The sequence below is a fragment of the Sminthopsis crassicaudata genome, chromosome 3 (genome assembly GCF_048593235.1).
Source record: "Sminthopsis crassicaudata isolate SCR6 chromosome 3, ASM4859323v1, whole genome shotgun sequence".
Taxonomy (NCBI): domain Eukaryota; kingdom Metazoa; phylum Chordata; class Mammalia; order Dasyuromorphia; family Dasyuridae; genus Sminthopsis; species Sminthopsis crassicaudata.
In genome coordinates, this window is record NC_133619.1 from 151,355,684 (window position 1) to 151,383,244 (window position 27,561).

The window sequence follows — 27,561 nt, forward strand, 5'->3', positions numbered from 1 at the left end:
GCCCACTAATAAGAGGGCTATTAAGTGTCTGAGACCGGCTCTGAACCCAGATCTTCCTGAATCCATGTCTGGTGCTCTATCCACTGCATCAGACTAGCTATGCTGCAGTAGTAAAGGACCAAGGGAGGAGAGCAAGCACTTGTTAGTACAGGTGAACTTTATCATTATACTGTCCAGAATTTTATCATCTTCCAAGATAATGTCAGTGCAAATCTCACACTTCCTCAAGAGCCCTGCTCTTTGGGCTCCCCCCTCTTTCTAGTTGCAGAGCTGGACAACAGAAAACTCCTCTTATCCTGTGACTTGAACAGCTGCTTCATCTTTTTCTATCAGACTGCCCTCTTGGGCTTAATCATACCTGTGCACTAAGTACCCTTTCTCTGACCCTCCACTTTTCAGCTTTTTTTTTTTTTTTTTTTTTTTGTTAATGTATTGTCTTCCTCTGTTAGATTGAGAGTTACTTGAAGATAGGAGGGGAGGTTGTCTTTTGCTATTCTTTATGCTGTTGTTTAGCACAGTGCCTGTTACATAATATTCACTTAATAAATGCTCATTGATTACCAGATACCGTGTTATATGCTTTACACACATATCTCATTGAGTTACTTTCAGTATACCAGAATGGGGTAACTGTGGTGGTGGTGGTTGGAACTTCGTTCTTGAAGGGGACCATGACATCAGGAAGCTGATGCTCTGACATGCAAGTGAATTGGACTTAAGGGAAGGAGGGATGTGCAAGGTCACCTGCCTCACTTTCCCCTCCAGACAACTGGAGATGACCCTGGCCTTTTTAAGCTAAGATCTTTAACAAGTCTCCATTTGACTGAGGCTGCTCCTGTTCAGTGGTTAAGGCTAGGTAGCAACTGGGGCAAAGAATTATTTCTTTCACCTCTTAAAAAAATCCAAATAAATAAATCTGGAAGGAGAAAACCTTTAAGGTTTACGTTGTTATTGATGCAGCATGGTAGAGTCTTATGATCCATTACTGTACCCAATAATGCTTTATATTTATTAAAAACTTCATAATTGGGGCAGCTAGGTGGCACAGTGGATAGATCACCAGCCCTGAAGTCAGGTCGACCTGGGTTCAAATCTGGTTTCAGACACTTAATACTTCCTTGCTGTGTGACTCTGGGCAAGTCACTTACCCCCAATTATCTCAGCCAAAAAAAAAACCCATATAACACGCATTTCCATAACATGGTAAAATAGAAAAAAGATGATAGCACATTAAATTGCAAATCTATTATATACAACTTGATATTCCTTTTAAATGTATAATAAAGTTTACCCCATAAATTTCTTTTTTTTCTTCCTTGTCTCCCTAGAGAAGATGGCTACTATTAGACACAAATTTAAAAAATATATAAATATGTATAATTCTATATATACTTTTATTTATCAATTCTTTCTCTGGTTACAGATAGTGTCTTCTTTTATAGGCTCTTTGTAATTAATTTGGGTTTTTATAATAGTCAAAATTACTTAGTCACTCAAAGTTATTCTTAAAACAATATTATTACTGTATTTAATAGCATCTATTAAATGCCTACCATGTGTTAAATATGGTGCTAAATGCTTTACAAATTTTATCTCATATAAGCCTCAAAACAACCTTATGAGGTATATACTATTATGATCCCCAATTTACAGTTGAAGGAACTTGAAGCAGATAGTTTATAGATTTTGTAAATTCTTTTAGAATTGCTGTAATCAAAACCTAACATTTTCTGAATTCACTAGGACAATAGAAAGGTGAGCCTGTGGTTAGTCTGAATGTACTCAGAGCTTTTCTATTTTTCTGAAATTGCATCACTCTGGGAGGCTCTATCATGTTCTCTCAACCTTAATTTGTAGCTTTTCTCAGAGCATAGTTTTGCTATGACCTGCTAAACTTACAGATAAAGATCACCTATTTTTACTCAAAATGAGATATTAGGAGTAATAATAATGACCACTGCCACCACAATAATAACCAACATTTTCTTGTGACTGGGGGGTTTAGAGTGGGAACTAGATAGTGATTTCATTAATATAGGCAATTGACATTTATGTAACACTAAATTTTCATTGAATTGATATATAGTTTTGTTTGAATATTAATCATAACTGTGAAGTATATCATACAAATATTATCATTATTATTTGTATTATATTTTGAGATCCATGAGGGTGTTTCTTTATATTCTCAAATGTTTTGCATGGTACCTGGCACACAGTAGCTGCTTAATAAATGCTTATTGATGAACTTAATCATTATCATTATCATCCTCCTCCTCCTCATTTGATAAATGTGTAAATAGGCTCACTACTTTCTCTGTACCTAATACTGGGTAAACTAGGAAGTTTCATAACAAAGTTGCAAATATAATGCTTTCAAAAGAAGTAGGAGAGGCTCCCCTTTAAGGCACTGAAGTCCTAAAATGTAGTAGAGATGTTGATAGTGGTTAGGTACTTTTTAATTAATATTTCTGTGTGCATAATTATTAGTGACATCTTTCTTGGACCCCTAGGGACCTCATCTAGTACCAAAGGAAAAAAATTATCATCTAAAATAAATATTACTGAACTATTTTGAAGCAGAGACCTATCTAAAGGTGTCAGAGGATATCGGCCTCAATTAAGATTTTAAGATTGTTTAGATTTTTTTTTTTCTTTGCTTTTATCATGATTTACTTTTCTTTCTAAGGGAATTTTTTTCAAAGTTAATCCCTTCTAGAGAGAAGGGAATTTACATTACAATGCAATTTATTGTTAGAATCCCTGGAGGAGAAAATTGTGAAATCATGTATTTATTACATTAAATGCTCTTTATAGTTTTACTTTGGTTGTGGGTTATTAAAGCAAAATTAATCTTTTCATGAAAGATAATTCACTTTTCCCTCTTAGTTTCAAAGAGGGGAATAATAAAGACTGGAAAGGTAGGTTGGTACCTTGCTATAGGGAGAGGAGACTTGATTGCTGGGCAAAGAAAATAGTTTGGATAGTAGAAAAGAGGAAACTAAGATTTATGAAGAGAGAAGCAATGTTACTCAACTAGATATTGATATAATAAACATTCTGGCAGTGGTATGGAGAATTATTGGTGGTTCTTTAACAATATGGGAACAAAAATACATATTCCTTTAATTTTCACCTCCTTTACTCCTTCCATTTGTAATGGGTTGCCTAAGGCTTTGGGCTTTCTTAAGAGAATCAACATATTTTAATAAAAAGAGCACTAGGTTCCTGGGAAATGGGAAAGGAAAGGTAAGGAAATAAGCAATTATTATGTGTCAAGCAATGTGGTAAATGTTGAGGATACCAAAAAAAAAAAAAAAAAAAAAGTAAAAGTCAATCCCTGCTCTGGAGGAGATATCATTCTAAAGGGGGAGGGGAAAGGAAGGCCTCTTGAAGAAGGTGGGATTTGAGTAAAATCTTAAAATAATTATGAGATTGGAGTGAAGAATTGTCCTTCCTGAAATTGGGGGCCAGCCATTGAATATCATGTGTGAGAGCAGCAGGAAGACCACTGTCACTGGATAGTGGAGTACATGAAAGGGAATAAGGAATAAAGAAAGGTGGAAAAGGACCAGATAGTAAAACATATTAGAAGTTAAAAAGATGATTTTATATTTGATTCTGGGGGTGAAATGATGATATTTAATGAACATGATGGTGAAGGTGGGTGGAGAATGACACAATCCGAGCAGTATTTTAGGAAGATCACTTAGATAGATGAGTCTATGGACTAAGATGGGGATACCAACCAGAAGAATATTTTATTATGAAGTATGAAGTAAGAAAGGTGGCCAGCTGTATGAGTAGAGAGAAGGAGAAGCGGAAGAGAGATGTTATGAAAGTAGAAACAACAAATCTAGCAACAGATTGTGTGTTTGGGCTTAGCAGGCAAAAGTGAGGAATTGAGGATGACCCTGAGGTTGCAAGCTTGGAGATGATAGTACCTTCTATAGTAGTAAGCACTTTAGGAAAAGGGAAGGGTTTGGGAGGAAAGATAATGAATTTTGTTTTGGAGGTCAAATAGACAAACAGGAGAGAAGTTAGTACCTGCTAAATAGACACAGGAATTGTATATCTTGAACTGTCTTATCATTATTTTGATTTTTACTGCCTATCTTTCCCTGTTAGGAAGAAGTCCAATCAGCTACCATCAATTATAATCAATTCCCAAACTATCCCATTTGTATAGAGTGATTGTGAGGAAGGAACTAATTATCAACCCCCAACCTCTGCTCTCTTTAAACAACCTTTTGAAATATTGATTAGCATATCATTAATTTTGGTTTACCAGGTTTTCCATCTGACTCCACTTTGATCCCCATCTTTGAGCTCCCTGACACTTTCTCTCTCTGAGGTCCTGCCTTTACTTCCCTAAGAAACCCCAAGGCTGGATTTCACTATAAAAGATCTGCTTATTATGAAGATCTTTGCTAAGTTTTTTTTCAGGACTAAGCCCACTTTGAGGTACTCGCTCTCTCTCATAGTGCTTTCCCTTTAATGGTGCCTTTCTCTTTACTACTCTAGCTAACTCTGATTTGTCTGCTATGGATCTAATCTACCGGTCAGTGACATAACCAAACTTAATGGCATATTCCGTTAATAGATTCTTCCAAATTCCTTTCCTTTTTAACTTTTTCTCCCAATTCTTTCAGATTTGCCTTTCTTGGAGCCTATTTTACGTCTTATTTTGTCAGTCACCTCTTCTCCTAAATAAACCTGCCTTTTACCAAAGAGAATGGCCATTGTGAATTTATTTCAAAGTAGGGATTGCTATCCTGACCTCATCAGTTCTTTGTTATTGAAAATGGCCTGCTGGTGATTTAATTCAAGGAGTACTTATTAAATGACTCCCATATACCAGTTTTTGTAGCAGGCACTCAGGATAGAAAAAAAAAATGAAACAATGAGGATATCCTTTGTTTTCTATATGTACAGGTGTGCTGAAAAAATGCCAATCATTTGTCCTTTGTGCACTGGATATTTACTGAGATTATTTAAAAAATATTTTATTGAAATTCTTGCTATATTTAATTATTTGTCAGACTCAAAAAGATAAACCAAACTTGAATTCCATTCTCAAAAAAAAATCAATTTTTGCTTTGTTTCTAATGAAATTGTTCAGTTTGTTATAGAAGTTCTCAAGAGTCCATAACTGTGCCACATTATTTGAAACTATACCTAAGTATAGTTCCTTCCATTTCAGAACTGCCATATAATCCAGTATAGGAGGGATAGAAGCCAAGGGTTTTTAATAACTATGGGGCCAATCAACATGGTTGAGTTTAAATTCCTCTCCTTCCCATTAACATTTAAATTTAGGTGGGTGATATTAAGGTGAACCTAAAGGGAAACCCACAAAGGAAAAAGAACTCATAAAAACATACCTTAAGCAGTATTCCAGGAAGAAGATATATTTATGTACTGATTTGTATATATAGTTAAATGATTTTTTAAAAGACAGGACTTTATTTTTGTGGGAAACTTCTGGTTATTAAAGTTACATTTCAGTTTTCTGAAGGCAATCTGATCCAATCTCCCTGATTCATTGTTTGAACTGTTTGTCCAGCTACACATACCAAAGGACAAACTGTTTGTCCACCTAATTGCATGTCAAACTATGGGCAATAAACGTTTTTCAACTTAGATCTTCTATTGTGGAAGATCAAGTCAAACTTTTTTGAGTGGTTACAGATCTACTTCTGTGACTCTTGAGGATACAGAGCCATCAAGATGATGTCACTTACAAACAGAGATATCTGGGGGTCCTCATCATCCACAAGTTCTTCAATTTCAACTCTGATTTGGATCTCTTCCATAACAGTGATACATACCTTTGACCAACCTACATCTCCCTGTTTTATGCCTCTCACAATGAGGAGATATTGAGGCAATTAAGTAATTTACTGAATAAAGGGCTGGACCTTCTAGAAGTTGTTTTTTGGTTGCTTCAGTTATATCTGGCTCTTTGTGATACCATTTGGATGTGGTTTTATTGTTGTTTTTGTCAAAGATATTGGGGCAATATGCCATTTTCTTCTCCAACTTATTTTACAGATCACGAAATAGAGACAAATAGGGTTAAACAACTTACCCAGAGTTGTCTAATTAGTGAGTATCTAAGGTCAGATTTGAACTAAGGAAAATGTCTCCCTGATGCTAGTCCCCACATTCTATCTACTGTGCTACCTAGCTTTGCTAAGAATCTGGAATACCTGAATTCAGTGCTGTTTTAGTTACTCAAATATAAGACCATAGTCAGTTCACTTTACTTCCCATATTCTCAGTTTTCCTGTCTTTAAAATGAGAATAAAAGTAGCACAAGGTTGTTGTTCAGATCAAATGAAATTATTTATATATTTTGATAAGTGCTAAAAGTACTATATGAATTATATAATTACTATATAAATTATAATTACATAATTAGGTTTTAACTGGGTTGTTGAATGGGAGTTATTTTCTATCATATCCAAAGAATTTTGAATGATTTTTATAAACAGTATTAATGGGAACGATGTTGACAAGCACTTTTTGGCTGTTGTCTGTGAGACATAGAAACAGTAAAAAAAAAAATAGAACACAGAAAGCAAAGGAAAACCAATGAAGAACTTTGAAAAGAGTTGGAGAAAAAGCACCATCAGAGAAGGAAAAAGGAGGGTGATTATGGGATAAGGAAAAGAATGACAGATGGACAGTGTTTTATTACAATGTTAAGAGGAAGCAAAGATGTTGGATGCACCCTTGTTTGAAATTAGGGAAGGACGTAGATGAGTATTTGGGCAAGATGGGCAAACATGGATGAGTTTCAGTCTATATTGTTAAAAATATATCCACATAAATGAGTTGGTAGTTCTAGTTAAGCATTTGATAATGATTGTCAGCAAACATCCCAAGCTTTGGGAAGTCTTGTGTTTTGTGTCAGGGTGTATACTGACACAAAAGTCAGTGAGGAAATCTTGAAAATCATGGCCTCCAATACTTTCATGATATGCCAGTTAGGGAAATAGTGAGTGAGTGAACTAAGGGAAGTAATTTCCTAATAGCAGTTTGTAATAAAAATGAGGTAAAGTAGACCCAGTATCTTTTTTATTATTATTATAGCTTTTTATTTACAAGATATATGCATGGGTAATTTTTCAGCTTGACCCTTGCAAAAACCTTTTATTCCAATTTTTTCCTTCCTTCCCCCGGATGGCAGGTAGACCAGTACATGTTAAATATGTTAAAGTACATGTTAAATACATTATATGTATACATATCCATATAGTTATTTTGCTGCACAAGAAGAACCAAACTTTAAAATAATGTAAAATTAACCTGAGAAGGAAATAAAAAATGCAGGCGGACAAAAACAGAGGGATTGGAAATTCTACGTAGTGGTTCACACTCATTTCCCAGAGTTCTTTCACTGGGTGAAGTTGGTTCTATTCATTATTGAACAAATGGAACTGATTTTTGTTCAACTCATTGTGGAAGAGAGCCACGTCCATCAGAATTGATCATCATATAGTATTGTTGTTGAAGTATATAATGATTTCCTAGATCCAGTATCTTTAGGAGAGAATCCCTTACTCTTCCATAGGAACTGAAAGTCTATATGAGCATGACCTCCGTAGTTACATTGCTACACCCTGTGATTGCTGTTTCTCCTTTGTTCTTGAAGAAGACCATGATATCAGGGAGGTGACGCCATGACATGCAAGTGAATTGGATTTAAGTGAGGGAGGCTGTGCAAAGTCACCTCCTCCAGATGGCTCTGGAGGAGAAACTGAGTAAGGTGACTTTGCACAGACATCTAGGTCCAGAGGCCAGACATAGATGAGTATGACTGGAGATAGTCCTGGATGCAATGGGTGACCTTGGATTTTTTAAGCTAAGATCTTCAGTTTGATTAAGGCTGCACTCATTGATTGCTTAAGGTTAGACAACAATTGAGGCAAAGAATTTCTTCTTTCACCTTGTTCAGAAAAATCTAAATGAATGAATGAATGAATGAGTGAGTGAATGAATGAATGAATGCCAAAATAGTTCCCCACACAATTAGAAATTTCAGGAGATGTAAATTTTATAAATACAGCCCTGTATCATCTTTAGATATTTTATCTTCAGTTATATAACAGGAAATCTGTCGGGTTATGCTTAATTTATAAATGGGGAGATGTATTCACTTATACTTTTTTATGTCCACATTAGCCCTCATAGGTAAAGTAGGATTGATATAATGTCTTTCTGAAGAAGTATTTATGCTTTGATTCTCTTAAAGATGAATGGGATGAAAGAGATTTTATTTAATCAAAATAACTTGAAAATAGGAAGAATTCAAAATGTGGTCAATTGAGACAAATTTGATTCAATATTTTCAGGACTTGTGGCTAAATGTGGAAATGCATAATATTTATAATTCAAAGTTTACTTGCTAGATATTCTCCAAAAATTGTTATATTGTTCTTGTCATTCCAATCCTTTAAAATTTAGTCTCATAGGATGATATGAACAGACCATTAAAACTTAGGAAACTATGAACCCACAGTTTGAAATCAGTCTACTTGTTTTTCTACCACATTAAAACTCAAAACATCATTTGCATTACAAGTAAGAGCTACCAAAAAAGAAAAACGGCAATGATAATTTTGTCATGTAATCACTTTTCTCTGGACCTCAGTTTGCTCATTTGCAAAGTGGGAAGAATAGAACTAAATGATTTATAAGGTTCTTTTGTACAACTTATAATCCTATTATTATTTTTAAAAATTATGCATTATAATTGTAGTTGTTTCTATTGTGCTTGTGGACATGTTTTGCCAATCTCATTCTGTGAGGATCTTATAATAATGGTGGAGAAGTGTATTTGATCTCAACAGACCACACTCAAGATATAAGGGTTGGGTTTTCTTTTCTTTGTACTAACATCATGCCTTTATTTAGTTTAAAAATACTGTACCATATTCAAATAATAATGGAGACATTCAATAATAATGGAGACATTTAAAATTATGTAATTTTTTGTTCAGCTTTTAAAAATCAATATTTTGCAATAATTTTAATCTTAATATTTTATTAAATATTCAATTGCTGAGTTTCTTTTAAGAATTTTATGTGCTTATTTTTAATGATAAATATAGTATATCTACTTTAAACCTCAATAGTTTACCTTAGCATCTTGGAATTATGAATCTTGTAGTTTTAAAATAATTTGGTCAGCTTTCAATAGAAAAATGTGCCTAGAATGCATGATTTGAAATTAAGTGCCTTTTTTGCACAGCTGGCTTTTAGATTCCTCATCTTTTCTGGGAAGAGTAAAGACCACTAATATATTATTTGGTATACAGAAATGCAGGAGGCTTAGTAGCAAATAATTTATGCTTCTTCCCCAGAATTCCCAAGGAAGGATGGCTAGACTTTTTTGTTATCATTATTAATATTATATATCTCCTAAGGATGTAATGGCGATATCTAATAGTTATAGTTAGAAGATTTGAGTTCAAATTCTGTCTGCCATTTAATACTTATACAACCTTGGAGAAGTACACATAAACCTCTGTGAGCTTCAGTTTCCCCATTTATAAACTGAGAGCATTGGTCTACATAACCTTGTAAGTCCCTTCAAGTTTTAAATTTCATCCTATGAGTGTTTGTTCTGAGGTTATAAGAGGTCATTATCTGTTCTTGGGTTGGTTTGGCTTTAGGAAGAGATGGTGGCATTTGAATTGAACTTTTAAGGATGGGCAAAATTTCAACTTATGTAGAGGAGGAAAAAATCCAAGTAGATGGAACAGAAACAACAAATAGGTGGTGGAGAGCTAGGAAAATAAAGGAACATTTAACTAACAATCTAGGTTCACTGAAACATAGAACATGCAGGGGGAAATCCTATAAGGTAACCCTTACGGGCATTTTTTACTTTATACCTCTTTGGCCTGGATACGTTCTCATCTGTTTCATTGGGCCTTAAATCAGCAAAGATTGTCCCTTTGGGCACTTATGCAGCTCTGGCTCTGGAATCCAAGCTGTGGAACACTGGAATGCTGGATTACCCTCCTGATAGTTTGAGCTCACAGACTCAGAAGCCTTTTCACAGGTCTCTATGATCTCAGACTCTGTCAGAAATATCAAGAAAAGGATGTTGACAGAAAGCTTAGATGGTTGACCTGGCATTTTGATGAAAGACTCTTATAAATTGTCTAAATGCCATATTGCAAGAATAAAAATTGTCCTACTGGAAGAAACAGCTTCCTTGTCTTGAAAGTGATAGGAGTCCTTTCATTCTACTTCTATTAGGAGAATCCTTTCAGTATCTAATCCACCTGTGTGGGAATGATATATCCAGTTTTAATCCTAGAAAATCATAAAGATCCAAGATATTGTGATACAATAGTATCTAAACATGTTTTAAACTGTGCTCAGTAACATGATATAGAAAAAGTAGAAAAATTAAATAAAAAATCCTTGGCATCCATTATAGTGCTATTAGCATGTAGAGAAATATTCAGTTAGAAATAATTCAGAATTTTAGCAAAGTCGCAGGATACAAAATAAATCCACATAAATCCTCAGGATTTTTATACATTACCAACACAATCCAACAGCAAGAGATACAAAGAGAAATTCCATTCAAAATAACAGTCGATAGTATCAAATATTTGGGAATATATCTACCAAAGGAGAGTCAGGAATTATATGAGCAAAATTACAAAACACTTGCCACAAAAATAAAGTCAGATTTAAATAATTGGAAAGACATTCAATGTTCTTGGATAGGCCGAGCGAATATAATAAAGATGACAATACTCCCCAAACTAATCTATTTATTTAGTGCTATACCAATCAGACTCCCAAGAAACTATTTTAATGACCTAGAAAAAATAACAACAAAATTCATATGGAAGAATAAAAGGTCGAGAATTGCAAGGGAACTAATGAAAAAAAAGTCAGAGGAAGGTGGTCTAAGTGTACCTGATTTAAAGCTATATTATAAAGCAACAGTCACCAAAACCATTTGGTATTGGCTAAGAAATAGACTAGTTGATCAGTGGCATAGGTTAGGTTCACAGGACAAGATAGTGAATAAAAATAGCAATCTAATCTTTGACAAACCCAAAGATCCCAAATTTTGGGATAAGAATTCATTATTTGACAAAAACTGCTGGGAAAACTGGAAATTAGTATGGCAGAAACTAGGCATGGACCCACATTTAACACCACATACTAAGATTAGATCAAAATGGGTCCAAGATTTAGGCATAAAGAACGAAATCATAAATAAATTGGAGGAACATGGGATGGTTTACCTCTCAGACTTGTGGAGGAGGAAGGAGTTTGTGTCCAAGGGAGAACTAGAGACCATTATTGATCACAAAATAGAACATTTTGATTACACCAAATTAAAAAGTTTCTGCACAAACAAAACTAATGCAAACAAGATTAGAAGGGAAGTAACAAATTGGGAAAAAATTTTTACAGTTAAAGGTTCTGATAAAGGCCTCATCTCCAAAATATACAGAGAATTGACTTTAATCTATAAGAAATCAAGCCATTCTCCAATTGATAAATGGTCAAAGGATATGAACAGACAATTTTCAGATGATGAAATTAAAACTATTTCCACTCATATGAAAGAGTGTTCCAAATCACTATTGATCAGAGAAATGCAAATTAAGACAACTCTGAGGTATCATTACACACCTGTCAGATTGGCTAAGATGACAGGAACAAATAACGATGAATGTTGGAGGGGCTGTGGGAAAACTGGGACACTGATGCATTGTTGGTGGAGTTGTGAAAGAATCCAGCCATTCTGGAGAGCAATCTGGAATTATGCCCAAAAAGTTATCAAAATGTGCATACCCTTTGACCCAGCCATACTACTACTGGGCTTATACCCCAAGGAACTACTAGAGAAGGGAAAGGGTCCTGTATGTGCCAAAATGTTTGTGGCAGCCCTTTTCATAGTGGCTAGAAGCTGGAAGATGAATGGATGTCCATCAATTGGAGAATGGTTGGGTAAACTATGGTATATGAATGTTATGGAATATTATTGTTCTATAAGAAATGACCAACAGGAGAAATATAGAGAGGCTTGGAGAGACTTACATCAACTGATGCTGAGTGAAACGAGCAGAACCAGAAGATCATTATACACTTCAACAATGATACTGTACGAGGATGTATGCTGATGGAAGTGGATTTCTTCAACATAGAGAAGAGCTAATCATTCCAATTGATTAATGATGGAAAGAACCAGCTACATCCAGAAAAGAAACAATGGGAAATGAATGTAAACTGTTATTTTTACCTTCTGAATCCAATTCTTCCTGTGCAACAAAAAATTCGGTTCTACACACATATATTGTATCTAAATTATACTGTAATATATTTAACATATATAAGACTGCTTGCCATCTGGGGGAGGGGTTTGGGGGAGGAAGGGAAAAAAATCTGAATAGAAGTAAGTGCAAGGGATAATGTTGTAAAAAATTACCCATGCATATGTACTGTCAAAAAATGTTATAATTATAAAATAAAATAAAAATAAATAAAAAAAAAAAAAAGAAATATTCAGCACATAATTAATGAATTAAACTTGTTATTCTGTGACTACCATGTGTGTTATTTTAAATTCTTATAATGGAATCTCAATGGTGATGTGATGTATTCTCTTGCTCATAAACACAATCAACATACATGTGTGTGTTTATCAGAATCACATAAAAACAAATTCATTTTTTGTTTGTTTTGTTTTTTCAAATTTAGTTTTTTTGAGAATGTTGTAGAAGGCCTCTCTTGTTGAACTATGAAAGTATTTAACAAACAGGAAACTGTGTTGAATTTTAGGCATTTTGTTAGTCAGTCTGTCAGTCAACAAACATCGATTTAAAGGAATGTTATATTATCACATTGGGAGAGTTTTTTCTTTGTTTCTTAAAGCAAGTCTAGAATGTTCTTCAAAAAAGTTATCTGGTTTTACATTTTCTTATTAGTTTCTAAACATCAATTAGGAATATATCATTTCTTTGAGATATTTAGTCATGTGATTCTTGCATAATTTTGAGACAGTATAAATAGTGTTTTAAACACGTAAGACTGATAGATTTAAGTTTAACCACTAAATTAACAATAGTCAAACATTCTCACAAATTTCTGAAACTTCTTATGTTTAAAGAATAATTACTCATTTTAGAACATGGATGGAATTTTTCTTCAATCAATCAAATATTTATTAAGTATCTGCTATGTGCCAGGCACCACTACTTTTATATAGCCTCTAAAATAATTTAGGATAAAGTCAGGTCCACAAAGGTATTCATTGCATTTTGGGTTTTGTACTCAATTCAGACTTAGAGTATTGAATTTGTAAGGCTTATTTCCCAGACTCTGCAAAGCCAGATTTGAGATCAGGTTTATGAAGTTCACTTAGTTCCAGGAATTCTTTGGGAAATTTGAGTACTTGCCAATTGATCTGGAAATTGGTTGGTCATTCTTGTAATTTATCTCCAAAAGGAAGTATTGTCTGGTGGTGTTGTCAAGGGATTAGAACTCTTGGGTTCTTTTTCTGTTTGTTTGGCTAAAAAAACACACCTATAGTGTAGATCCTGTTACACAATTTTTTATTTATCCTATTTAAAAAACCACTATCCTTATATTTGTTTATTTTGCTGTAGTAAACTCATAAGAGACCGTTCACTAAATAATTAATTGTCTATTTTTTAAGGCCTTTCAGATGAATTCTGGAGTCAATATAGTCTTCTAAGGACCTAGAACAAAAGGCTTATATGATATGGGTAGAATGGAGGTTTTATCAAAATAGGTCCATATTTAGGGCATGGTGATGGAATAAGAATGAGCAATTTAAGTTTCCATGACTTTGTTAAAATTCCACCCTTCTTGGGGAAGGCTTTCCTTATCACATCTAATTCTAATAGCCTCCCCCTTTTGGTTATTTATAATTTATCCTGTATCTAATTTTTGAATGTCTTATCTATTAAACTGTGAACATTGGGGTGGTGGAGGGTAGGTAGCTTACTGAGGTCCTTTGCCTTCTTTATATCTCTAATACTTAACACATTGCCTAGCACATAATAGACACTTAATAAATATTTATTGACTTCCTGACTTTATTTTATGCTAACTAACATAGCTGACAATATTTCTCTGGTTGAATGTCTAGGACTAGTACATTCTGTTTTGTTATATATCCTGGAGGCTTTCCTGTAATACAATGTGTGTGTGTGTGTGTGTGTGTGTGTGTGTGTGTGTGTGTGTGTGTGTGTGTGTTTGTGTATAATCTTGGGCATATGATAAAAATTCTAGGAGCACAAATGATCTTTAAGGGGAAAAATCAGTTTATTATTTCACATGGATATGTCTTAATATATCTTTATGTATTAGAATAGGTGAGCTGTTTTATAAATTCACTAGGATCTTAACTGCTATTGCCAAATACATCTATTGGACATTTAATTAGTTCCTAAAATGCATCTCATTCTTACCAGAGGACTGCAGACCAGTTAGGTCCATTTTAGCTTGTTAATTTAGATTATGATTCAAACTAAGAAAATGCTAGAGTTCATTAGACTGAACAATGATTGTTTTGCCTTTGTTTTTAATCTGCAGAAAACCTGGTAGATAGTAGGTGCTTAATAAATACAAATTGACTAACAAGACTGTATGATTCTAAAAAACTTGAGAACAAGAATTATTCCAATGTACTTCTCCTGCCTACCTATACTCCTACTCTGCCAATAGTACTGGCACTTGCACTCCAATAAATGGTTACTGAATTTTCATTTATTTGATTTGTTTTTGTCATTCACTAAGATGAAATTTCTTGTTTTATTTCACAGCAAAGAGCTCCAGGGAAGGTGTTGTTGGATGCAGTTTGTAACCACCTAAACCTAGTTGAAGGAGACTACTTTGGCCTTGAGTTTCCAGATCACAAAAAGATCACGGTAGGTAGAATAATATTAATCCTTCATTCAGTTTATAGTTATCAGATTTGGAGTTAACTTCCATCCTCATGTGCCTTTTTCTTCATATGCAATTTTTATTTCTTTTTTGCTTTTAAAATCTGCTGTGCCACATGCCAATTAACAAAAATTCAAGAGGGTATGGGCAGAACTTACCATAACAATCATAGGGTTCACACGGTTATGAAAAGAACAGAATACTAACAGGAAGCTAGAAGAATAAAAAACACTCATGTTACATCACCCTCTAAGCATACAGCCATAATAATCTCTTTCTTTAGTATAGATATGACTCTACCTATCATATTTCTTCAATAGCATGTAATCATCATGTGCTTTCTTTATGTTATGATATTCCCCCATTCACTTTGAATTATAAAATATTGATACTATTGAAGGATACTTTTTTACTATCATAGCTTTATCAAGCTTTAATTTTTAGGATTTTGAATTCTTATACTATACATGTTTATAAGAAGTTTTTTCTTAATTATTAAATACAGTATTTCTTCTATTAAATCGTGCATATGAAATGTTTAAAACTTTTCAACTTTGCTGTTCAATCTTGACATTATCTCATGACTATCCTTTATATGTTTTGTGCCCTGATATATTACTTAATCCAGGAACTACATATGATTTTGCTCTGTTTATATTTGGAATTAGATAATTATTTTTAACTCCGCTATTCTTCTCCTTTAAAATGCTGTGGAACTCCAGCTCTGTCCTTTTGTAGAAGTGGGAGGTCCACAAGTTTTAAATATTGCACATCTGTATTAATTAGTTATGCTCATTATCCCCCTTGTTTTTATTTTCTTTAAAAAAAAACAAAACCCATAGGTTGACTCCTTGGGAAGAGGTTAGAAAGGGGTGTGTGTGTGTGTGTGTGTGTGTGTGTGTGTGTGTGTGTGTGTGTGTGTGTGTGTGTCTGTGTGTGTGTGTGTGTCTGTGTGTCTGTGTCTGTGTGTGTGTGTGTGTTTTTGCGCTGAGGCATTTGGGATCACACAGCTAGGAAGTGTTAAGTGTCTGAGGTCACATTTGAACTCAGGTCCTCCTGACTTCGCTGCGCCACCTAGCTGCTCCTATTGATATATATTTTAAAAAATCAATAGAAACCTATTTTTAAAATAAAATATATCTTAGTGGAATTTCACGTAAATAGTCAGAAATGCATAATTTTGTGCTAATGCAAGACTTAATTGGTTTTTATTTTGTGGTAGAAGAGAAAGGGACTACATTGTGAACTTTGGGAATTACAATGATAATAAAAGATAAATTCAGAATCTTTGTTTCTTTTTATAATCAAATTTATGTTAGTGGATTTAAATTGTTTAACTAAACCTGATTGTTACTGTGGTTACTATTTTTATTATTTCTAAGTAAGCAAGAAAATGATTGTATTTGAAGCTGATTTAGTCCAATATATATCATTTTTATGAAACTATCTCTTTATACTTTCTCCATGACCATAATAAAGTTATTATGTAACTTTCCTCCCCAATTTTCGTCCATCTCTTCCACCCTCGCCCTAAAGATGGCTATTTCTTAAATGTTTATCTGAAATATTAACAAGAAATTTTAAATACAGGTATTATGGGTTTTTTTTTTTCTATTTGTGTCTAATGGTAGCTTTTTTCTAGTGTGAGCATGGAGGAAGGAAGGAAAAAAGAAATTTTCATGGTAACTTTGAAATTTCATGTACAATCATCTTTTTATTGTACTATGTTATGGAAATGCTTGTTTTATGCATAAATTAAAATTAAGTAAATGTGGGGGGGGAGTGTGAGAACCCCAGTTCCCATCATTATACCTTCAAATGACCAACTTTACTTAAGATAGGTCAAGGGGTAGAATTTTCAGATCACAAACCCATGTTGATTCTATAATGATAGTCATCATCAGCATTTGATTTGATGGAGAGGGCAAAAGGAGATTTTTTTTTTAAGTTCTGTTTTATGTTGCCCAGACCTGTATTTTTCAAAACCACATGCCTGGTTGGCTCACACTAGTGTTTATATTTGGTGGTTTTCACAAAAATACCAAAGACTGAAAAGAGTTGTTGTTGCTGTTTAAAAACAGTACTAGAAATGTTGCCAAGATATAGTTACTTTGTCCTGAATTGCTTGCAAAATGCTTTTTTCTTTTTGGTCTGAACATGTCTGCGCATTCATTTATGTATGGAGATTCCCATGAGTAGTCTCTCTTTTCTAGTGCAGTTCTGCATCTATTAGATAGCTTAGAAATTTAGGGACTTATCTTGGGGTTCTTAGATGTTAAATGGCTTGTCATACTTAGTAAGAAAAGAGAATTTAACACAAGTCTTTGTATGCCTTACCTCTGCTCTTTGGCATAGATAAATGGAAAACATAGAAGCAATATGAAGTGTCAGATTAACAATATTTTATTTCCATTTTAAGACTATATTGCATGGGAACATCAATATAGCTGATCAAAAGGAAGTTTAATACTATCATTTTATCTTTCCTTCTTTTTCTTGGGGCTAGGGAATGGTGAAGAGCTGGAAAAGTATATATTAAGTGGTAAGGATTAATTTAATTATAAAATCTTACCAATCTAGATCTAATAAGGAAGAAGGCTAGCATGAATTAGTGCAGGGGTTCTCAAACTACGGCCCATGGGCCAAATGCGGCCTGCTGAGGATGTTTATGTGGCCCCCCAAGTTATGGCAAATGGGCTGAGGGGCAGAGACAGAGTGTGAGTTTTTGTTTTTACTATAGGCTAGCCCTCCAACAGTCTGAGGGACAGTGAACTGGCCCCCTACTTAAAAAATTTGAGGACCACTGAATTAGTGAAATAAAAATTATAGAATCAGTGAATTAGAGTATTTTAAAGGAAAGCCATTTTTATTACGTCTAAGCATATAAAGTGAAAAATTAATCACTAATAGAATATTACTAAATAGAAGGATCTTGCCAAGTTTGTTTTTAACAAATAGATCAGATTAATTTATAATTATAATAATAAAATCATGTTACATAAAAATCATTATGTTATTATCTTAATCGTTTATAATTTAGGGTAGTTCTTTTAAAAATAAATGCATCTGGTCACATTATGCTATTAATTTGATAGTAGACTCAATTTTTTCATCTGGGATGAAAAGATTAATTTCATCCCAATTCACATTAGACTGGACTAGTGGCTTCTCCCAGAACTTAACATTCCATCTGTCCCTTCATTGCACAAGATATTTCACCATACCTTGAATACACTGTTTCTTCAGGTTTCTTTTCCTTACCTATCAGAATCTTTATATCTTTATATTCCTTCAAGGTTTAGACTTCTTCTATGATCTTTTCAGTTAGTAGTGAATGTCCTTTAGTAGAACCACAAAAATGCTTATCCAAAAACCCCAGCACAAGTACCTTTCATTTTATCAGCGGAAACCTTGTACATACATAGGGTTTTTTAACTTGTTTTTTTATGCAGTACTGTGATTTCTTCCATGTAGAAATCCCCTTTACTCATGCAGAATAGAAGCTTTTCTTCAATTTACAATTTTTTAAAAGTTACCTGTAATGTTGAGAAATTAAGTGACTCGCCCATGGTCCTGATAGTAAGTATAAAGAGACAATAATCCGGTCTACCTGATTCCAAACTCAGCTCTCTACCCACTGCACTGCTCCTTGATACATATAATTATCTTCCTTTAATCACCTTATATTTGCTTACCTATGAATGTATTGTATCCCTCCAGTGAGAATGTGAATTTATTGAGAGTAGGGGCTACATAATTTTTGTTTTTGCATCTCTGGTGCTTGGCACAGTTCTTTGCCAACAGCAGATGCCAATGAATATTTGTTAATTGAATTGACATTCACACAACCCAAATTAGTGGGATCCACATTAATTTATTTTGGTAAAGAGGGCAAAGTAATGCATTTACTCTTTAGAAGTAAATTGAATCAATTTTCAATAATTTATCCCTGTCTTTCATATTTGAAAGGTGTCTACATTTTAGTACTTTTAGTTTATTTGAGAGATAGGAGAGGCTCACAACCAGGACTGATGTTTTCTGAATTGCTGGCAGAGAGGAAGTACAAATGAAAAGAGAAAAATTCATATTCTGCTGTTAGTCACTTGCTGAGAGGAGGCTAAGTTTTGATTTTTAGGATCCTTCTTATAAGTAACAGACTAGTTTATTCTATTCAGTTCTATTTCATTTTTTAGATAATGCAAGATATCTTGTTCTAGAGAATTAAATAGCAGACTGTCTAAAACACACTGAAGAAATATTTTGAATTTCAACAGATTTAAGCAATCTTAAAATGTTTATAATTATTCATTAGGAGCTAATGTCTCAATCTGGTTTGTTTTTTGTTTGTTTTTAGGTATGGCTGGATCTTTTAAAGCCTATTGTGAAGCAGATCAGAAGTAAGTATATCTATTTAACAGTTCTGGTAAATGCTGAATTAGAAGTAACTTTCTTCTTACATAGTTAAATATAGAGTCTTAGGAGTTGGGATTTTTTTTTTTGGCGGGGGTGGGGAGGTTTTTTTGGTCTTTTTGTTTGTCTTTCATCATCCAGCATGCTATGATCTTTGAAAATTATACTGCTTTAAGTGTAACAAGTTAGCAATCAGAATTTGACTTTGCAAATCGTAAGTGTCTTTGATTAGTAACTAGCACATATCATTAAGCCAAAGAGTAATTTAGTCAGAAATTTTACTTGTGCATGAGCATGTGTACACACACACACACACACACACACACACACACACACATACACTACATACACACATGTATATTGGCATGTATTGCAGGGATCTTTGAGGAGAAAGGGCATTATTCATGAATCACTTTTTAGCTCTCCTATACTATTACCATCTCTAAATTTTGCCTTTTAAAAAAGGCCTATTTTATAGGTGTGAAGAGTTAAATTCATGTTTTTTTAATATCAAATATATAAGGGTATGATGCTATCTTTTAAAAATTTTATATTGAAAGCAATTCTTTGAGAGGAGGCTTAACTTCATACTTTTCATTGAATTTGAATTTTGTATTGGGGAGGGGAACAGAGAAGAGAGGGAACAGAATGGGAAGAGAAGGGGTGTGGACAGAGAGATGTGGGGTGTGGGTGGTTGTGGGGAGAGAGAAGGACAGAAACTGGGAGTCAGAGAAGGGAGAAATAGACCCAGAGAGGGAAGAGAGAGATCAACAGAGATACAGAATATATGAGAATATGAAAAAAAAGTTTTTTACTTCTCCCCACTCTTTTCTTTCTCTGCATTCAAGGTGACAGGTTTGAAATGGTTAATCTCAGTCACTTGTAATCCCAGTGGTTTTCTGATTAGTTACTTAGCAGCAACATGACTATCATTCTTTTAGATGAGCAAAGAACATGGCTATTTATGGGATTGTCTTTATGTCTCTGAGATTATATACCGAAGCACATATTTAGGGAATACACAACAAAGTATAAGTATGATATCTGCTGTGTGTTTTCTTAAAATTTAAGTTCTTACTTTGCAAATTTTAATTGGAGAAGCTATGAATGTAGAAAATGAAATATACTCATTGACTCATTTAAATAACAATTATTGGTATTATTTAGCAATTCCCTTTTTTCACATGGGCAATATTAAAGAGAAAACATGTTAATCTTTGTCTTAAAGAAATTTACAATCTACAAGTATTGTAATCAATATATGGTATTTTCATTTGACATAGAGATGGTCATTTTTTTAGTGTTGTAAAAATGCCTTTTTTATGAGCCTACATGAAATTCCACATAATAAAATCTCTACAACATACCTTCATTGCAAAAGTAGTTTGCCCTTATTATATGCATCGCAGTAACCTTTTTGAGGAATATTTGTTTTTCCCCCCTCTGTTTCAGATATTTTAATTTAACCACAGGAACAGAGGGGTCATGTTGTAGTTAGCATTACTCTTTACCTATCTTTAGTATTTCCTAAGCATCATAGCTTGGTCATGATTTTGCTTCAATGGAAATCACTGAGGAGAGTTTGAGTGTCTCCTTCTCTGACTATGTTGGACATATACTATAGCAACTGAGATGGGAGAAAATATTCTGAGTTAATTTTCATAACCAATTGGAAAAGCCCTTTGCTCAACTTTTCATGAATTTATTACTGCCACAATATTTTATTTCTGTATTTAGAATATCTAGTTTTCAAATTTTTATGGAAATGCTTTATCTTCTGTTTCTTATATCTAAATATATGTCTTATGTGTCTAAAATTCTGCATTGATCACAGAAAATTAGAATCCAGTGCCATGCCTCTTGTATCAGAAGAAAGCAGGGCTAAATCTTTCCCACTTTTATATTTCCATCGAAAAATTCATATGAAGATTTTGTTCACTAATACATGTTTTAATATGTGAATTTGGATCCAACAATTAAAATCTTGGAACTAATGGGAGATTTCATATGGTTTATACAACAAAACCCTAAAAGGTGATCTGTTTTATCCAATACAATCATTCACTACTTTATGGCAAAATCCAGAGAATAAAATCATTCTCTGTTTTACTTTTTAGTAGCATGCTCCTTCTAATATATTTGGCTGAATATTAAAATCTTTTTTTGGGGGGGAATTATGTTTATTTATTTAACATTTTCTCCAATTGCATTCAAAATAATTTTTTTGCATTTGTTTTTTTTAAAGTTTTGAATTCTAGGTTTTCTCCTTATCCCCACTCATAATTTAAAAACTACTTGTGAAGTTATGCAAAATTTAAATCTATTATTTATTATTAATTTATTTCTTCATTGATTAGTTTGTTTATTTAATCTCTTCCATAATCAACTTTCTCAATAGTTCTGGTTCTGCCCTTGGAGACCTTGTAAAACAATGAAAATACCTCTCCTCTTTTCACCTTCCTCCCTCCCACACACACTATAAAAATTTAAGTTATTTAAATACAGGAATGAATATCACTTTCCTATGTCTTCTCTTGTTCAGTTTAAATACCCTAAGGTTCTTTTTTCCCCCTGAGGCAATTGGAGTTAAGTGACTTGCCCAAGGTCACACAGCTAGGAAGTGTTGTGTTTGAGACCAAATTTGAACTCAGGTCCTCCTGACTTCAGGGCTAGTGCACTATCCACTGTGCTACCTAGCTGCTCAGCCCTTTCAGTAAATAATTTAGTTTGTAAGAAAAGAAGGAACTAGATACATGCTATTTAAATATATTTTTAACAGAAAAAATTAAAATAATTTATTTCTATTTTTATTCTATGCTTTTTTCCTTTATTTAAAACTATAATATATATTATAAATGTCATTTCTGAGACATTTTAGAAGCTCTTTTCACTTGGAAATCAAGGCACTGTGAAGAAAATTTAAAGGTGACTTCTTTTCCATTTCTTTTAGGGCCAAAGCATGTTGTTGTTAAATTTGTGGTGAAATTCTTTCCACCTGACCATGCTCAACTTCAAGAAGAACTCACTAGGTGAGTGTTTTCAATGGTATTCTTTTAGTGGCAATTGTGTTGTTTTTATGGTATTTACCTGACCAACATTTGCTCTCATATTTAATGTACTATTTAATATATAAGTATATATAATAATATATTCTTTCATTATGTCTTAGAACAATCTTCGTAATTCATTTCTGAAGTCCCAGTGTAATCTCAATATTATTATAGTTTTAATGCGTATTAATGAGGATAAATGTGGGATATGATGAATAAAGATCTTGCCCCTTGAGTCAGGAAGACTTAAGTTAAATCTCATTTTTGATATATACTGGCTGTGTGATGGTGAATAGTTCATTTACCCTCTCAGTGCTGCTGACAATTCTGTGAGACCATCAAATTGAAGAGAAAGATTTGGATTATTGGCATTTCTTCCATGGAAACTCCCTATTTTGAGGAAACACAAATCTTGCTTTTTAAAAGTATCATTCTGTTTTAGGGCATCTGTGATTTCATCTACATGCACATTACTCTTGGTAGTACAGATTTCTTCCCAGCCATCAATACTTTCTTATCCAATGTTTAGTCTAGTCTGTATTATGTTTTACAGGAACCACCTAGGATACCTATTGATGCCTTAAAAGAATATATGCTGTTATCACTAGAGATGAGTGAATGTTATCTTAAATTTCAGTATTCTTAATAATTTGTTTTTCTACCTACTAACAAAGAGTAGGAATATTTGGTCCATGCATCTTTCAGAGTATGTGAGCATGAAGAAATTCATTGTCCAGGAGGACATTTAATACTTTAGGGCCAGGACTATGTTTTATATAATTCTTTCTAATCCTTCACGGTGACTATTATTTACCCAATCAATGAACTGTTTGCTGAATGAATAACTAAGTGTTTCTTTCTCCCACTCCCCCCTTACACACAGAGAGAAGTGACCACCTGATTGAATTTTTATCAGTTTAAGACTAATGAAGGCAATAATTAATGGGCCAAAATCCATGGCTTGAAAGGCTTGCCTTCACAACAGTCTTATGGGGATGTTTTGATTTTTGACAAAATTCTCAATATAGATGAGAGGTGTAAGATTTAGCAAATACTATGGTATATATTCCACTTCAGAAAACTTGGGTTCAAATCTTTCCTTAGAAACTCATTAGCTGTGTGAACATCAGTGTATCTTTTTGTGCCTTCATTTTTTTGTTTTTAAAACTAGAAGAAGACCAGTAGGCCTCTTGTGGTACTCTGATGAGATAATGTATGTCAAGAGATTTGCAAAAACTTTATTATGTTATATATAAATGGTAGGTTTTTATCATTATTATTGTTTGGAGGGTAACTCTTTGGACAGCCTCAAGTCATTTTAGAGGGAAATTTCCCACTAATCCCTTCTTACAACTTATACATTTCACTATCTTTGATAATATAATATGACTTGTAATAAATAGCTGCTATAGACATATCATAAGAGTTGTCAGCAAGCATTTATTAAGCACTTACAGAAAAAGTAAGGCATTATGCTAAATATATAAAGTAAGGCATTATACTAAATACCAAGGGTACAAAGTAAGACAAAAAGCTGCTCATATGTTTAAGGGACTTTCATTCTATTTGAGGGACTACATGTGAAAAACACTGTATGTACCTGATATATACAGATTAGATAAGATAGGTATTATCACAAATAAGTAAAAAAAGTATTTTGTGATGTGGTTTTGTTTTTACTAGTTCCCATGATACTCCTTTACTTTTCATTGTACTCTTGTCTCAGTTTATGAGGTTTGGGAGAAAAAATTATATTGCATCCATTATACTTTTTTATGGTCATGTTTGAGCATTCCTTTTTTGGGGAGGAAGAGGGGAAGAATCTTGTTCCATGTGAAAAGCTTTTTTCTATTTTTCCCCTATAACATTTCTTGATTTCTACAACTTTTTACACTTTATTGTCATCAAACCAAATCTGTGTAAGTATTGTGCCAGCTTCTTTATCAGAACAGATAAACATCTGTAGTTCTACATTCTCATACTGAAGGTATTAAGTTTGCTTTCTTCCAGTTCTCCCATTAAGAAGAAAAAAAATTCTCATGAGAAAATTCTTCTAGTACAGTGTAAAATAAAACTGATCTGAAATGTCTGATCTATTAAAATTTGATGACAACTACCAACTGGTGTTATAAGGTAAATAACTTCTGCTCAATTTCTCGAAATGTTCACTGCCAGATTCCCACATCAGCAAAATCAGACCATAAAGCTATTAAGACATAGTTTACTTTCTCACTGTGAGGATTTCATGGTGCTTTCAGTGTCCTAAGTATAGACTACATAAGACAACTAAGAAGGCATTAAAATTGAGCTGAATATGAACTTTTCTAATTGTGCCACTAGTCTTCCAATCATGCAAGAATTGTTTCGCACTTCCCATTTACACAAATATAAAATGGAATGGGTTGAACTTTTCTATTGAACATGAAAAAGTAAAATTCCTTCATCTTTATTAAATATAACATTCCATATGCTTAAAAATCTATAGGTCCCTTGTGTCTAAAAGAGAAAACAGGAAAAAGAGATATATAAAACTTTTTGGATTGTTTTTTAATTTTTAAAAGCTCATTTTTCCCTCATTATGGAATGCTGAGTCATTTCTTCTGTGTTGACCAGCCTTGGCAGATTTCTTTGTGCAAAGTATCTTGCTTTCTGTCACAGGGAGCATATTTTCCTTAAAACAGTCACTGATCTCCTCTCCAGCTGGCTATGAATTTCTTTGTGAATGGGGTGGATACTATTTGAAGTGGTTGTTACAGCTTTGCTGACAGATTGAAGAATCAAGTGTTTGCTGTTGTTTTTCAAACTAAACAGAGAAGTTAGGAAGTTCTGTGAAACACACATAGTAAAAAAAATGGCTCAGAAATTAGATAAGGCCTCCCATGCAAAGCTAATTAAAATAGAAAATTTAAAAGGAAAAGGATCAAAATCAGCGTTACTACAAATGTTAGAGCCCATTTTTCCTACTCAAATTAAGAAGAGAAGGCAATTCTGAGTTATCACCAACCAAGCCTGATATTTAAGTTTTAATTCTTTTAGAATGACATGTCATCTGGAATGATTCATCAGGGTAATGTGATATTATACAAATAAAAAAAAAAACCCATTCAGTTCTTCCTAAGAACTTACTAAGAATTCAGTTCTGAGTTCTCATTCATTGTGTCAAAATCAATCAGCAAATGTTTATTCTATATTTATTTCCCAAACACTAGGGATATAATTGGGAGGTAGTCTCTGCCCTTAAGGAATTTTATGTTCTGTTGGGGTGAGAGAGTGGGATGCAGCCATTATTCACAGGAAGGTAATTATAAGATATATTCAAAATTAATATAAAATGATGGAGGAGGGATCAGACCAACAAGTAGGTGAATAAGCAAAGGAAAATCTTCAAAGTCCTAAGGATTTTGTTCTTTAGTATCTTAAGTGGTTTCAAATTACATGGGAAATATTAGTGCTCTTTTTAGAACCATGGGTTTCATTGAGAATAATTATCCCCACAATCAGATTCTGGAAAAGACCAGGATTAGAGTGGGAGAGGTACCTGAACAACAGGGATCTCCAGTTAGCCTACAACAGCTCCGTGGTATTCTCCAGCTTGCTCAGTCCATTGCCAGCATTGACCAGAGTGCCCCACGTGTGGCTGAGCAGTCTGAGCTCCTACTGATATGATCATCCACAGTCAGACACATGTACTTTGACTCTGACATAGTGATGTCACTTTGGTCCCCTTCAAGAATGAAGGACAATCACCAGTGAACTATTTATATCCACACCTAACAGGCATCCATGTCTTAGACTCAAAATCATTTAGAGAAGAAAACTTTGGAGTTTTAGGGTATATTTGTGGAAAACACTATAGAACTTTTAAAACAGAAAATAGTGATTTCCATTTTACATTGAAAAATTATCTTATAGTGTCACAAACCAAATCAAATAAGGAAAATCATCCAAAAAATTGGTCTGGGAAGAGAATGGAAATTGCTTCTTTTAAAACAAGACACCTGGTCCTCTAAAAAGGCAGTGGCAGCCATTTTTGCAGTGGCAAGAAAGTAGATGCCCATCACTTGGAGAACAGCTGAATAAATTATAGTATATGAATGCTATGGGATATTGTTGTTCTTTAAGAAATAATCACCAGATGATTTCAGAGAGGCTTACAAGAACTCATGTTAAGTGAAATGAGCAGAACCAGGAGATCTTTATACATGGCAGCAAGATTATATGATGATAAATTCTAATGGAGTCAGCTCTCTTCAACAATGAGATGATCTAGGCCAGTTCCAATGATCTTGTGATGAAGAAAGCCATCTATAAACCAGATAGAGGACTGTGGGGACTGAGTGGATCACAACATAGCATTTTCACACTTTTTGTTGTTATTTGCTTGCATTTTATTTGTTCTCATTTTTTTTCCTTTTTGATCTGATTTTTCTTGTGCTCCAAGATAATTATATAAATACGTATGCATATATTGGTTTTAACATATATTTTTACCTTGTTTAACAGATATTGAATTACTTGCCATAGAGGATGGGAGAAGGGGGAAAAATTGGAATGCGAAGTTTTGCAAGGGTCAATGTTAAAAAATTATCCACGCATATGGTTTGAAAATAAAAAGCTTTAATAAAAAAATCCAATTTGCTTGCAAGTCATGGCATCACTTTTCTAATATCATGGTCTTCTTCACAAATGACAGACAAACAATACTTATAAAAACATAAGATGTATATTTTTCATTACTTTTTAAAATAATATTTTACTTTTCCAGATACATGTAAAGATAGTTTTCAACATAAATGCTATAGTATTTGAAATGTAAGATTGTTAATAAAATAAGATCCTCTGTTTTTTTTTTTTTTAATTTGGAAAAAATTGGTCATATAATGTGAATTTCAACTTATCAAAATGGTGTTGTCTTTTTTTAAAAAATGTTATCTAAAAAGAAATATTGTATTGTATTCCTCTTATTTCCCCTTTGTCTTTGTACTATATAGAACTATATGTACTCCTGAGTTTGCTTTGTTCATATTCTATTTCTTTTGCGTCTTCCTTTTCTTTCTTAATACAATCCTGAACAGAAGTTATATATGTATATCTATATAAAATGTTGATGCTAGGAGAATTTTGAAGAACTACCCTTGAGTCT

At 33.4% G+C, this 27,561-nt stretch overlaps 1 protein-coding gene across 2 annotated transcripts in view; it reads left to right on the forward strand.

Annotated features, from left to right (window-relative positions):
* Positions 1-27,561, forward strand: part of FARP1 (FERM, ARH/RhoGEF and pleckstrin domain protein 1) — a 293,495-nt gene that overhangs the window by 170,548 nt on the left and 95,386 nt on the right. For both annotated transcript variants that reach the window (XM_074299401.1, XM_074299399.1), the window contains exons 3-5: positions 14,838-14,942; positions 19,313-19,355; positions 22,319-22,397. In XM_074299401.1, the coding sequence (XP_074155502.1) occupies positions 14,838-14,942; positions 19,313-19,355; positions 22,319-22,397 (227 nt within the window). The remainder of the gene's footprint in view (positions 1-14,837; positions 14,943-19,312; positions 19,356-22,318; positions 22,398-27,561) is intronic.